The sequence below is a fragment of the Gadus morhua genome, chromosome 4 (assembly GCF_902167405.1).
Source record: "Gadus morhua chromosome 4, gadMor3.0, whole genome shotgun sequence".
In the NCBI taxonomy this organism is placed as follows: domain Eukaryota; kingdom Metazoa; phylum Chordata; class Actinopteri; order Gadiformes; family Gadidae; genus Gadus; species Gadus morhua.
In genome coordinates this window covers 24,446,840-24,460,471 of record NC_044051.1, presented here as the reverse complement: position 1 = coordinate 24,460,471, position 13,632 = coordinate 24,446,840, and the positions used below count along the sequence as shown (strand labels likewise).

General features: G+C 48.9%; 1 protein-coding gene across 4 annotated transcripts in view; it reads right to left on the bottom strand.

The window, feature by feature from the left end:
- The window catches only part of gpd2 (glycerol-3-phosphate dehydrogenase 2 (mitochondrial)), a 74,279-nt gene that overhangs the window by 47,385 nt on the left and 13,262 nt on the right, over positions 1–13,632 (bottom strand). For 3 of the 4 annotated variants that reach the window (XR_003976398.1, XM_030353457.1, XM_030353458.1), the window contains 2 exons: positions 5,100–5,197; positions 4,675–4,838 (listed from right to left, as the gene is read on the bottom strand). Coding sequence is in view for 3 of the 4 variants with exons in the window: in XM_030353457.1 (XP_030209317.1) it covers positions 4,675–4,838; positions 5,100–5,197 (262 nt within the window). In the remaining variant the exon portion in view is untranslated. Of the gene's footprint in view, positions 1–4,674; positions 4,839–5,099; positions 5,198–5,391; positions 5,530–13,632 lie in introns of those variants that run through there. The other variant, XM_030353460.1, reaches the window with a different exon arrangement.

Here is a 13,632-nt window from a genome sequence, read left to right as displayed (position 1 = left end):
ATGCATGTGTCTGCGAGACACTGCTGCGGCTCCACCGAGCTCTCTGCAGGTCCGACCCTTCTCTCCTTCGCGTCGTGAACTGTGAAGGCTGTATGGCCTTCTGCACACCTTTTGCAGGGCTTGGAACATGCCCTCTGTAACCCTTCTTGGAACCGGGTTTGGAACAGAACACCTAGGGGGGACGGCGACGGCGTCTGGCCGGGCCTGCCGCACCCCCCTGGTCGCAGCGCCTCAGGTAGCGCGCCGTTTCTTCCCGGCCCCCTGAGTAGCCGAAGGGGCTGCACGGCCACCTGGCGCCACCCCGGGCGCGGGTGGCATCCTCGCCCACGCGCCACTGTGCTCCGGCGGCTTGTTCTGGCCCCGGCCGGCCCCGTGGGTTGGGTGGGGCTGACGCTTCTGGCCGCGGTAAGCCGGCGGAGGAGCGCGGGGCTGGGTGAACACCTGGCCGGGTGCGTTGGCGGGGAAAGGCGCTCTTCTGGGAAGACACAGTCGCAGCGCCTCACCCTCCCTCTTTTTTTCCTCCCAGCGTTTCAGCATGACATCATACGCCGGGCCAAACAGGCCTTTCGGGTCCACAGGCACGTCTAGGAGTTGGGTTTTCTCCCTCAGAGAGAGACTGGAGAGGTTCAGCCACCTCGCCCTCTCCTGAGCGACCATCAGCGCCATGGCCCTTCCGGACGCCTGGACAGCGCTCCTGTGAAGGCGCAGGCACAGGTCCGTCACCACGCACAGTTCATCCCAAAGGGCTGGGGTGGGTGACGAGGACATGTCGAGCTCCAGCTCAGCCTGGTAGGCCAGCAGCAGCGACGACGCGTTGAGCGCCTTCACCGTCGTCGCCATCGCCTTGTAGCCCTTCTCGGTCATTGATGACTGGAAGGAGTCGGCTCTGGACGGCAGTGTAGGGCTCGCTGGAGTCATGGCGGACTTCTGCGTGGGGTGGAGGTGCGACGCCAGCAGTGGTTCAACCGGAGGAAGATGGGAGAACCCCTTTTCCTCCATACCGGCCCAATCCAACCCCGATCCACCCTGGACGGGGATCTTGGCTGAGAGAGGCTTGCCCCAAGACCGGGTCGCTTCCTCCAGGCACTCGGGAAAGGCCGGAAGTAGCAGGCTGGTTGAAGCCTTCGCCTTCGGGAGTCGCTTGCCCTCGTAGCGAGATGTGGCGGTCTCCACCGGGGCCTCCGGCCACTCGATGTTTAGCCGCGCAGCCGCCCTCTTGCAGGCCTCGTGTAGGTCCATGCTCACGGCCGGGTTCGGGGAGGGGGTGCACGCACCGCCCACCACCATAGGCGACGCGGTGCGGGGGGAAAAGGAATCATCATCCTCGTCCTCGTCATAGCCGAGGCTAATGGATTCCCCCCCCGACTCGGAGTGATCGCCCTCGGCTTCGTCGGGCCCTTCCAGCAGGCTAGCCTCGAAAGCGTCGGGCTGAGTCAACTCCAGCGGCTGGGAAGCGTCGGTGAGGTCCACCTCCGATCCCCAGCTGGTTCCCAGTGGGGCGGAGAGCCCCCGGGAACCTCCCGCTAGCTCCGGTAGTGGCGGGTCGGTTACCCCCATTACCGGATCATCTGTGCTGAGCTTCGCCTGCTTAGTCAGCCGGCGTTTGCGGGTTTTATTTGAAAACCGTGCGCAATGCTCGCAGGTAGGCGGGAATGCAAGGCCAGCCTTGGCATGTTCCAGCCCAAGGCAGCGAATGCAGGCGGTGTGGCTATCCGCTCCCGACATTTTGTTCCCGCATGCGCAGAACTTTGTCGGAGGCTTCCCCGAGCCCTCGGTTAGGGTAGGCTCAACCTCTGACTGCATGTTCTCGCCTTCCGTTTATGCCGGCTGCTGTTTGGTGACAGGTCAGCCGGGACACGGGTGTAGCTAGTGTAGATGCTAGCAGCTAGTATGGATACTAGCAGAGGCTACTGTTTGGTGACAGACTAGCTTACTTCTTCAGTCTCACAGAGGTCAGAGGTAGCGATAGGCTAGCGTTCGGTGACCGAGGGGTTAGCTCGCTCAGTGAACAGTGTGCTAGTCCGTCTACGACTTCTGTCTGCGAGGTGCTTCTAGGAGCGAGAAGAGGTTAAAGACTGAAGAGATGACGTGACGACGGGGCTTATGTAGTAGGAGGGAGCCCCTCCTCTGCAGGCAGACGTCACGTCTGTTGGCCAGTCACGACTGGCGTAGTGTAAAATTGCTTCTGGGGGACAGCGCGAGGGGCGTGTCCCATAGTGAGATACCGAATGAATATTGAAAGAAAACGGGATTTTAGGTTCTGAAGCGTCACATTATACACCAGGAAATGCTTAACGTCATGTGAGCGCCCGCTGTACCGTATTGGTCCGAATATAAACACAAACCCCATTGTAAGACGACCTATATTTGGAAAAAATATTTGAAGACCAGATCCGGTTTTTATGAATAAATAAATTGTATTCATTGAAATAATATACGAAAATAAAAAGGCATCAAATAAAACACTGCATTGCCACTAAACAGTAGTGCAAATAGGCCGTACTGATGTGTACACCAAAGACTATTCCTGACACTCCTCTGCCCCGCTGTGTTCGCTCTGGCTGTGGTCGCTCCGAACTGTTTCGGCCCGTGGCAAAGCGAGTCATCCTCGCTGCTGTCCAAGGCATTTTGAGACGCAGCATTTATTTAATGCTCATATGACCTAGTGCTGAAAAAAGGTTACATGAAAAAGTGTGAGGGTAGCGGTGGTGCGCTAAACTTGTTCTGTGAGCAGCTGGATGTGAACGATCGATTTTCAACTGTGCGCGCATGCACTGGTGTAATTGAGCTGCGCTGCTATACATCTTTTTTATCAATTTAACGAGTTGCGAGTCTAGTGCAGGCTGAGTTTTTTTTTTCCCAGCACCCCCTGCTGAGAATACGTTCTCGCTGCTATGGTTGCACCAGATGTTATAAACATTAAACGGTCACATAAATCATTACTATTTTTAGAAAATGTATGTTTGTTTCATATAATTGTATTGGAAGTCCTGGTTTTCATTAGGGTTGCCGTGGTGTGGACATTTTCACACCGAGTAATACACTCGTCTCCACACCGGTATTACCGAGTATAAACGGTATAAACTTTGAAACTAGGTCAACCGCCACACAAGCATCGGTTTTTAGACCCTTCTCGTCCTTCAGTTGCCGCCAACGTTCGAAAGCAGCGCCTAGGATTATTCTTGATTTCAGTTTTTCTCTTTCAGCGTTTTTATATCAATTACTCTCTGAAAAAGAGTTTTCCTTCTCTTTGCTGGTGGTGGTGGTGGTGGTGGGGATGGTGGCGTCTTGTCTGCCATGGAAATTGTCTTCTACTGCTAGGTCCAAATGTGGATTAACTAGTTCCAGTAGCTACCGCAGGATAACAACAAACAGGAGCTTGCTCTGGGTCACGAGCTCTGGGTCACGAGTACTGCACGAAGGGGTCGCGGGCGGGGCGCGGGGGAGGGGGAGTGCAGTACCGTTTGATTGACGTACTTACTGTCCAATGCAACTCGGTGGCAATGGAAATAATTGGCTGGAGTTTTTCGAGCCCTGCCCGTTCCACAGATGATTGACTTGTTTAATTTTCATGTCAGTACTTCTAACTCAGTGGCTGTTAGCGGGTTATGATAAGGATTTCAAGTAATTTTGCAAAAATGGCCAAAAAAGCGAATCACCTACCCAACCTTTAATCATTTACATATTTATGTTACACAATTATTACTTACATATTTACATGTTCACATATTTAACACAGATATTCTGTTGAATCTGCCTCTCTGATTCCCTCACGTTTACCTCAGTCTAAATTCTAGCTTCTGTTTGGTTAGTTCAGTCACGTGATGGGTCCGAACAAGGAAGTGTTTGAAAATAGATTAACGGCGATATTTCTTTTATCGCGCGATAAAAGTTTCGCGTTAACGCAGACGTTAACGCCGATAACGGCCCACCACTAATATATATATATATATATATATATATATATATATATATATATATATATATATATATATATATAGAGAGAGAGAGAGAGAGAGAGAGAGAGAGAGAGAGAGAGAGAGAGAGAGAGAGAGAGAGAGAGAGAGAGAGAGAGAGAGAGAGAGAGTATATAGATATTCTAGGTATAGCTTTTTACGTATCTATGTATCATTAATTGTATAATTATATGTATAATTACCAGGCATCAAGGATCAGGTCAAAAGCAAGCTTTTCCTTCCGAGAACAATCCCCTATCATCTTATGTTACCGTAACAATCCCCGATCACGTTACGTTACATTACCATAACAATCCCCAGCATGTTAAGTTACTGTACCAATCCCCTATCACATTACGTTACAGTAACAATCCCCTATCATGTTCCGTTACATTACCACAACAATCCAGTATCACCTTACGTTACCATAACTATTGCTAGTACGGTAAGGTTGCTCATTTAATCCCCAGCTCCTCCTAACTTAGTGTCGAGGTGTCCCTGAGCAAGGCACCTCACCCTGACTGCTCCTGGCGAGCTGGCTGTCGCCTTGCATGGTTGAAACCAAGGGTGTTTCAATGTGGGCATGAATGGGTAAATGATATGCAGCATTGTCTATTAATATTAATAATATTGTAAAGTGCTGTTAGTGGCAACTGGTTAGGAAAGCGCTGTAGAAGTGCAGTCCGCTAAGCATTTACAGCTTTGGTCGCTGACTCACCGTCGTAGTAGACGATGGCCCCGACCAGCCGGTCCTTCTTCAGCATGGGGAAGAGCTCCAGGGCTTTCGTCTTGCTGAGCACGTAGCTGCTCTTCAGGCACTCCATGCCGGCCACCAGGTCGTACATCTTGATGCCTGCCCAGTAGTACGGCAGCTGCCACCATCTGGGAGGGAAGAACATCCACGCTGTGAGGACTTATTGATTTACACGCCTTCTCTATCTTTATCTTGAATTGGGAAGTATCGTGAGGCGTGTTTATTAATGAGAGTTGGGCCAAAATGTAATGCTATATTTTACATAATGAAAATAAATGGCTGAATGAAGAATTTAATTAGGATGTTTAATCCAAAGTGACTAACAGTGATAATAGGACCTTCCCAGTCAATAAACACAGGGAGTGAGAGAGAGAGTGAGAGAGACGTACTTGTAGACAGGGAGCATAATGGGTAATGGCGCTGATAGGTGAGGAGCAATTTCCAACAGGTTGGCACGTTCATGGAGGGCCTCCTTCACCATCATGTACTGAGGAGGAAAAGGAGGAGGAAGAGGAGGAAGTAAGGATTAGTAGGCGAACAGGAGAAAAAGAGGAGGCGTGGAGGATGAGGAGTATGAGGAAGAAAAGAGGAAGGAGAAGGTAAAGAATAACAAGAAGAAGTAGAAGAAGATAGAGACAGTAGCAGACGACGGTGAACAGACTAAACACAACAAATATTTACATTTTTTCTGAGAACCTGAAAAACTGGACTTCTCTTCAGTTCATGTTCAATAAGCCATCAGCCATCAGAGGATATACCTCCCACAGCATGTGTTTGACCTAGAAAGGGAGTCCTTGGATCTAACAGATCTTCAAGTGTTGTTGGGGTTTGGTTCACCTTTAACGACAGAGAGTCAAGGCCCTGGTATATTGAAAAGAAAAAGAAAATGGTGAGCTCACTTAGACAAAATGGCCGGTTTGTGCCTAAAACAATGCGCCATATTGGGCTTCTATCAGCACAGTAGGGGGTCTGAGTCATGATGGATTACAAGGACAGCACAACAAGGAACCAGAGATGGTCTCTATGGGCCCTATTTTAACGGTCTGAAACGCAAGTGAGAAGCGCCAAGCGTAAGTAGCTTTGTGGGCGGTTCTATGTCGAGGTCAGGGGCGGACTGGGGGAAAAAAGTGGCCCGGGAGTTTCTGTCAGACCGGCCCACTCAATACACGGCGCGCGGCCCACTAAGTACACGCCGCGTTGCCCACTCAATGGATCGCGCGTATCGAACAGTCAGTGGCCTTCTGGGAAAAATACCCATACACTTAACATTATTTTGGATGATTAAAAAGAAATTACATCATATATGTATGTTTGTCTTTTAATAACATTTGGATCCACCAATTTGCCTGGATGGACACATGGAATAAAATGATTATTGGCTATTGTAACACTCCAAGGTAGGTATAGTTTGCTAGATGAATATGCTTAACTCTTGGCTAGTATCAGATGGTTATACAAGTATAACTACAAAGCCTTAAGGAATGAATGTCAGCAGAGAAAGACCACACAATAAAGAAACTGGAATCAGAGGGTAGAATTAGTATGAACAATATATTAGAAATGAACAGAACAGAACATACGATGGGGTGTGAACATCAGTTGTATCAGTAGTGTTGCATGCTGGGTGTGTGATTGTTTGTGTGTGTAGGGGTGCTGAAGGTGCATAACAAAACAGTAAGTTACATAATGACGTTCCCGAAATTCAGCCGTGGTGCAGAGTTACAGCCACTCCGAGCCAGTCGCACATTGAGCTTCCCCCAAATGCGCTGTTTTGGTGTCTGTAGCTATAATGCAAATGAGGAGGAGCGAGGCGGGTCAAGGAGGAGGGTGGGGGTGTGGCCCTGAGCAGCTTGCAGCCACGGTACCATTCGCTCTGTTTACAGTGGATGTATCGCAATGGCGAGGCACGCACAGCCTTTAGCCGTGTTCTGTAAATATTCTAGAACACACGGGAGTCCTGGAGCTCTATATCAAAATATTATCATATAGCCTACATAGATATCTATATCATATAATATATATTATAACGGCCAAAAGATGTGTGAGCCGATATTATGAATCTCAAACGACCGCGTTGGGTTCTCCGACGTTCCTGGTTCTTCAACGTCCTCATCAATGTGAAGTAGACTGAACCACGACAAGGAGGAGAAAGGGATCGTTGCCGGGCAGCGCTTAGGCACCTCCACCTCCGGCGGTGGTCCCTCAGCGGGTCTCAAGCTGGAGACATTTGTTATGGATGTTGAGTGTGTTACGTTACGTTACGTTCTAGTGTTATTTTACGTTATGCTGAAGCCCATAAGGCAGTGCGCGTTTGATGTGTATTCATTCATTAAAAGCTTGAACTGAAACATGGCGTCAGAAGTGGGATAGTTGACAAAGTTAACTAGAATAATATGGCGAACTCGAGCAATATGATTCCGGCACCAGAGGGCATGCAGATGTCCGGTGATCTGGCGAAGAACTGGGAAGTTTTCCGTGCGGAATTCGAGGACTTTGTGTTAGCTACGGGCCTTAATGAAAAGGCAGAAGAAGTGCAGGCAGCCGCGCTAAGACGGCTAATGGGTAGCGAGTGCCGTCATATCTATATGCACAATGTGATTTTGGATGACGACCAAAAGAAAGACCCAACCGCCATCCTAGATGCTCTCGGAGAATATTTTAAGCCGGAAAAAAATGTGATTTATGAGAGATATAAGTTTGGATGCTGCAAGCAGGAGACTGATGAGCCAATTGACAGTTTCATAACGAGACTACGGGAGAGAGCTGCATCGTGTGAGTACCGTGGGCTAAAGGACGAGATGATTCGGGACAAGCTCGTGCTTGGTGTCGCAAGCGAAAACACCAGGAGGCGCTTGCTGCGTGAACGTGATCTGATGTTAGCAACGGCAGTCGGTATATGTCGCCTGGCAGAGCTAACCGATACACGCATGAAAACCTTGGAGAGCCCACAATTGCAAACGGACAGTGTAAACTCCGCAGACAGGCAATACGGGAGACGTGGACCTCAAGACAGGAGAGGAAGAGATATACAGCAGGCTTGCAAATACTGTGGAAACAGCCACAAGCGGGGCAGAGAGCAGTGCCCAGCCTACGGTAAGGCATGCCGATCGTGTGGCATCTCAAACCACTTTTCAAAAGTATGTCAGGCTAGTAGCAAGACAAAAAAAGTAAATGCGCTTGAAGATGTTGAGCAAGGGGACACAGATACAGATGACATGTTCCTGGCCACAGAATGCATCAGCAATATAAAATCTAAAGGGCTCAAATGGTTCGTGCACCTGCGTTTGAACAAAAAAAAGCAAGCATGCCAGCTAGATACAGGTGCCACTTGCAACGTGATGAGCAGAAAGATCAAAGAGAAGTTGTCACCTAGGACAGCGCTACAACAGAGCACAACTAAGCTAAAACTATATTCTGGGGAAACTATGCTGTCACAGGGGAGATTCCACACAGAATGTGTCATTAGAGGGAAAAAGCATGACCTGGTCTTTGAGGTAGTGGAAACTCAGCAGGAGCCTCTCCTCTCTGGGGCCACATGCGAGCGCCTAGGCCTAATGACATTCACAATTCCAGAGGAGCTGCATAAGATAGAGGCAGATCAGTGCACGCCCCTCACTAAAGATCAGCTGCTAAGCAACTACACTGACATCTTCAATGGCCCAATCGAGTCAGTCCCAGGTGAGATACACTTTGAGCTGGACCCAAATATACCCCCTGTACAATGTGCACCTCGAAATGTTCCGGTAGCGTTGAGGGAGAAAGTCAAGGAAGAATTAGATAGGCACATCAGAGCAGGCAACATCACACCAGTGAGCGAGCCCACGGCGTGGATTAGTAATATGGTGACTGTCGCAAAACCAGAAATAATACGACTGTGCATTGACCCCAAACCCCTTAACCGAGCATTGCTGAGGTCTCACTATCACATGCCAACACTGGAAGATGTGTTGTACAAGCTACCCAAGGCTCGCATTTTCACACTGGTGGATGCTCGCGATGCTTTTCTACAGTGCAAGCTTGATGATGAAAGCAGCCGCCTGACGACCTTCTGGACACCGTGGGGTCGCATGAGGTGGCTCAAACTCCCATTCGGTGTCTCTGTAGCACCGGAGATCTACCAACGCAAACAACACGAACTGCTAGCAGGCCTGGCTGGCATTGAACCAATAGCTGATGACATCCTGGTGGTTGGGAGTGGCGACACAGAGGTGGACGCGGAACGGGATCATGACACCAACCTACGTGCCCTCATGGAGCGATGCAGAGCTGTGAAGCTAAGACTGAGCGAGCGCAAGCTTCAGTTCAAACTTCAAGCAGTCCACTTCCATGGACACATTCTGTCTTCAGAAGGACTGAAGATTGACCCAGAGAAAACGCGGGCTGTGCTGGAGATGCCGACCCCTACGGATGCAAAAGCTGTCCAACGCTTCATCGGCTTCGTGACATACCTTGCAAAATTCCTGCCAAAGCTCTCAGAGGTCTGTGAGCCACTCCGCAGGCTCCTGGACAAGGACACAGAATGGCACTGGCTAGCCAAACATGAGGACGCAGTGCAAGAAATAAAGCGACTGGTTTCAAATACACCCGTTCTCAGATACTATGACGTTACAAAGCCTGTCACTGTCCAGAGTGATGCCAGCATGAATGGGCTGGGATGCTGCTTGCTGCAAGGGGGGCAGCCTGTGGCTTTTGCCTCTAGAGCCCTGACTCAAACGGAGCAAAACTATGCTCAAATAGAGAAAGAGTGCTTGAGCATAGTCTTCGCATGCCAAAGATTCCACCAATACTTATATGGCAGAGAAACGCTCACTGCTGAAACAGACCACAAACCATTGATCACAATATTCAAGAAGCCACTCCTAAGTGCACCGAAACGTCTCCAGGGAATGCTGATGCAGCTGCAGTGTTACAACCTAGATGTTGTGTACAAGCCTGGGCCAGAAATGTACGTCAGTGACACTTTAAGTCGAGCTACTCTGCCGCACCAAGGGCCAGACACCCCACACGTGCGACATGCAGTGTTTGCCACCCAGACGGAGTACACACAGCTGGACCAAGCCCAGCAACTGAATGTCACTACTTTCAGATTCCGTCAAATAACACAACACACAGAAACAGATGATGTACTCCAAGAGCTGAAGACGGTGATTCTGGACGGGTGGCCTGACTTCAAGGAGGACACTCCACTGGCGGTGCGGGACTACTGGCCATTCCGGGATGAGCTGAATGTGCAAAATGGTGTGCTGTACAGGGGACAGTGCATTATTATCCCAAAGGCCCTGAGAGCAGAGCTACTGAAGTGGATACACTCTAGCCACATAGGTGGCGAGGCCTGTTATAGGCGGGCCAGGGATACCCTCTTCTGGCCGGGCATGAGAGCTGAAATCAAGGACTATGTAGCCAACTGCTCTGCATGCAATGAGTACGCAAGAAATCAGCAGAAGGAATCCATGATGTCGCATGAGATACCTACACGTCCATGGCAAACTGTGAGCATGGACATCTACTCCTATGCAGGCAAGGAATTTCTCATCCTTGTAGACCACTACTCAGATTACTGGGAAATCGACCAGCTGCCAGACCTATCAGCCAACACGCTTATCACACGCTGCAGAGCCCAGTTTGCGCGTTATGGGCAGCCTGACAAAGTGATCTCTGATAACGGTCCGCAGTTTGCGTGTGAACAATTCAGGAAGTTTGCAACAAGCTGGGGTTTTTCCCATGTCACGTCCTCCCCACGTCACCCAAAGTCAAACGGCAAGGCCGAAGCGGCTGTGAAAATTGTAAAATCACTTTGCAAGCGGGCAAAGTTAGATGGCACAGATGCATGGATGGCCATCCTCCACTGGCGCAACACGCCCACAGAGGGGTTGGACAGCAGCCCCGCCCAACGCTTAATGTCACGAAGGCTCAAGACCTTGCTGCCAGTTGCAGACAGCCTACTGCAGCCACACGTGGTGATCGGAGTGACAGAGAAGTTGCGGTGGAAACGGCGGGTGGTGAAATCAACCTACGACAGATCCGCCAGGGACCTCCCTGAGCTGAATGTGGGAGACCGGATCAGGATGAAACCGCTGCCAGGTGATCGCACAGGAAGATGGCCGGTGGGCCAATGTATCCAGAAAGTTGCTCCCCGCTCATTCGTAGTGGATGTCAACGGCACACTTTACAGGCGCAACCGTGTGGATCTTCGAGTGGCAGAGCGCTCAGCTGAAGTACGGCCGATGGGACGGCTGGAGCAGAACAGTCCTGAACAGGGACAGATGACTGAGAAGTCAGCCTCAGCCGAGACCGGGCATGGGTCAAGCCAGGGCGAACCAGACGGGATGGAAGACGCACCGCCCACAAGCAGTCCGGCTCCTCACCCCCTGAGTACACCGGAGAAGCACAGCTGCACCCCGGGCCAGGAGGTCTTCACACGTTGTGGCCGCCTCTCACGCCCACCTCAGAGACTGAACTGGTGACTTTAGGAGAACTTAGGTTCAAAGCACACATACACTGACAAGTGCCATTAGAACATGGGTTTGATTAGGGTGTAGGCGGATCGCTGCCCTTTCCCAATATACACACACACACTTGAAGAAACCTCACGAGAGACTGTTGGTCTGTTAAAAAAAAAAAAAAAAAAAAAAAAAAAAGGGAATGATTGTGGAAAGAGTCCAATGCCATGCATGTTCGATTGTGAAACTATAACAGAGTTGTTGATATCAATGTTGTTACAGCCTGCAATGATTATTGAGTAGTGAAGAATTTGAAGTGTTAATCTAATCTAAGAACATTGATCTAAAGGAAGGAAGATGTTATGGATGTTGAGTGTGTTACGTTACGTTACGTTCTAGTGTTATTTTACGTTATGCTGAAGCCCATAAGGCAGTGCGCGTTTGATGTGTATTCATTCATTAAAAGCTTGAACTGAAACAACATTCGCCGCTAACAATCCCTTTCTCCTCATGGGTTGAGCGCATGCGTAGAACTGGGTGCCGCGTTGCGTGTATGTATGCAAATCCAAATTCTCTACCTCAATCCGCACAGCTGAGAACACTTCGGCTGTGTAAGAACCAATTTAGAGGTGTTTATTAATAAGGTGGAGATCTTTTCTTACTTTGGACTTCCGAAGTCTGTAAAACACATATTAGAAGACACTTAAATTTTTTTTTAAAAATAGTCACCATGAGTGTGAAGACCGATTGCGAGTAGCAGTATAAAACTCAGTCAGTGCGATTGGATAGGTATAGCTCTTGGACAAAATTACGCTTGTGTCGCTGTGTTAACCATTGTAGGGCTGATGCGATGATTGGCGTGGGCCGGTACATAATAGTATTTTGGGCCATCGGCCCACCGGGGATGTCCCCGGTATTCCCGATGGCCAGTCCGCCCCTGGTCGAGGTTACTATTTTACCGGCGCAAAAATGACTCTTGCGCCCGGCGCAAATCTAAAAAGGGTTGGTCTGAAGTAGCCTAATTACCCGCAGGTGTGGTTTGTGCGTAATGTGCAATAAACCAATGAGAGTGCCAGCTCCTATCCCCTTTAAGAGCCATGAGTGCATTTGAATCTGACAAGTTGATATTTTGACAGCCCGTCTGCAGTCTCCGATGAGACAGATGCATATGAATTTCAAACTTCAAATGGCTCAGTTTATGGCCAAATAAAATGGCCTAATTCACACATTGAATAAGGTTTTCTTCCACAACTTCAGAAATACTGAGTCCTCCAATAAATTTCGGCAAAGAAAACTTAACACACATATGATATGCGGTAACTGTGGTTCTATTTAATGATATCTCATCTCATCTCATCTTCGTCCGCTTATCCGGGGTCGGGTCGCAGGGGGAGCAGCTCAAGCATCATGATATACGCAATACATTATAAACATTGTTTCTTATCAGTATTGTATGCATTATTGTTATCGACTTGTGTTCCTAATATGCATGTGTCCCCTGTTAATATACATTGCCATGGACAGTATTATGCGTTACGTGTTTAGTTTGCGTGTGTTTAAACAGATGGACGCACACACGCGTGCCCGCATTCATTCATTCTTTTTAACACTCACTCGCGGTAAAACAATGTTTTCTCACGATAAAATACTCATCAATCCTAAAAGTTATGGGCATGCACACGATGTCTGTGTCAAGAAAATATGTATTTGCTGTACGGTGTTAACAGATGCATTGATTTAAAAGTACAACTTATTACCGCTGTATCAGCTGTTCTTTCCCAAATAATTTACCAAGAATGTGTGGGTAGGTAGATGAGAGAAGCAAAGTGTATGCGCGAGGTGCATAAGCAACATTATGCATGCGCCCTTAAAATAGCCACTGAACAACGGGCCACTGACTTTAAACTAGGTACTTCCTTGTTTGTGGCGCAATTGATTTCTGAAACTGCAAAATAGCACCAAGGAACGTTTGCGCCAGAACACGCCTCCTCCTTTCGCCGAACTGTCCTTTGGGGCGCAAGATCATTCCCTAATTTACCGACGCGTGGCGCAGGAGGGAATAGAACGCTCTGCGCCAGTTGCAAACTAGCAACGACACATGCGCCAGTGAGAAAGTCAATTGTGCCGGATGCAAGATAGGGCCCTATGTCTAACTCCTCATGTTTCATTTATTTTCTATTGTATTTATTTGTTTGTCTCAAAGTCAAAAATATATATATATATTGTAAAATAGAACCATATTTACCGAAGGTTGATTTTGTTCTGAAATACGTGGTGAAGTTTGGGTGAAATACCTTTGAATCTACCGTTGTAAAGCGCTCCTCCCAAACAGCAGCATTTCCTCAGGATTGGCCGGGCATGGCGGTCGGGGGCTAAGGAGCTTGTTTGATTGACAGCCCTCTGTGGACGGACTGTCTGGTGCAAACCAGTGCCAATGCCCTCTTACGGGCTGATAGGATGGAGTTCCCCCGCCCTCCGATAC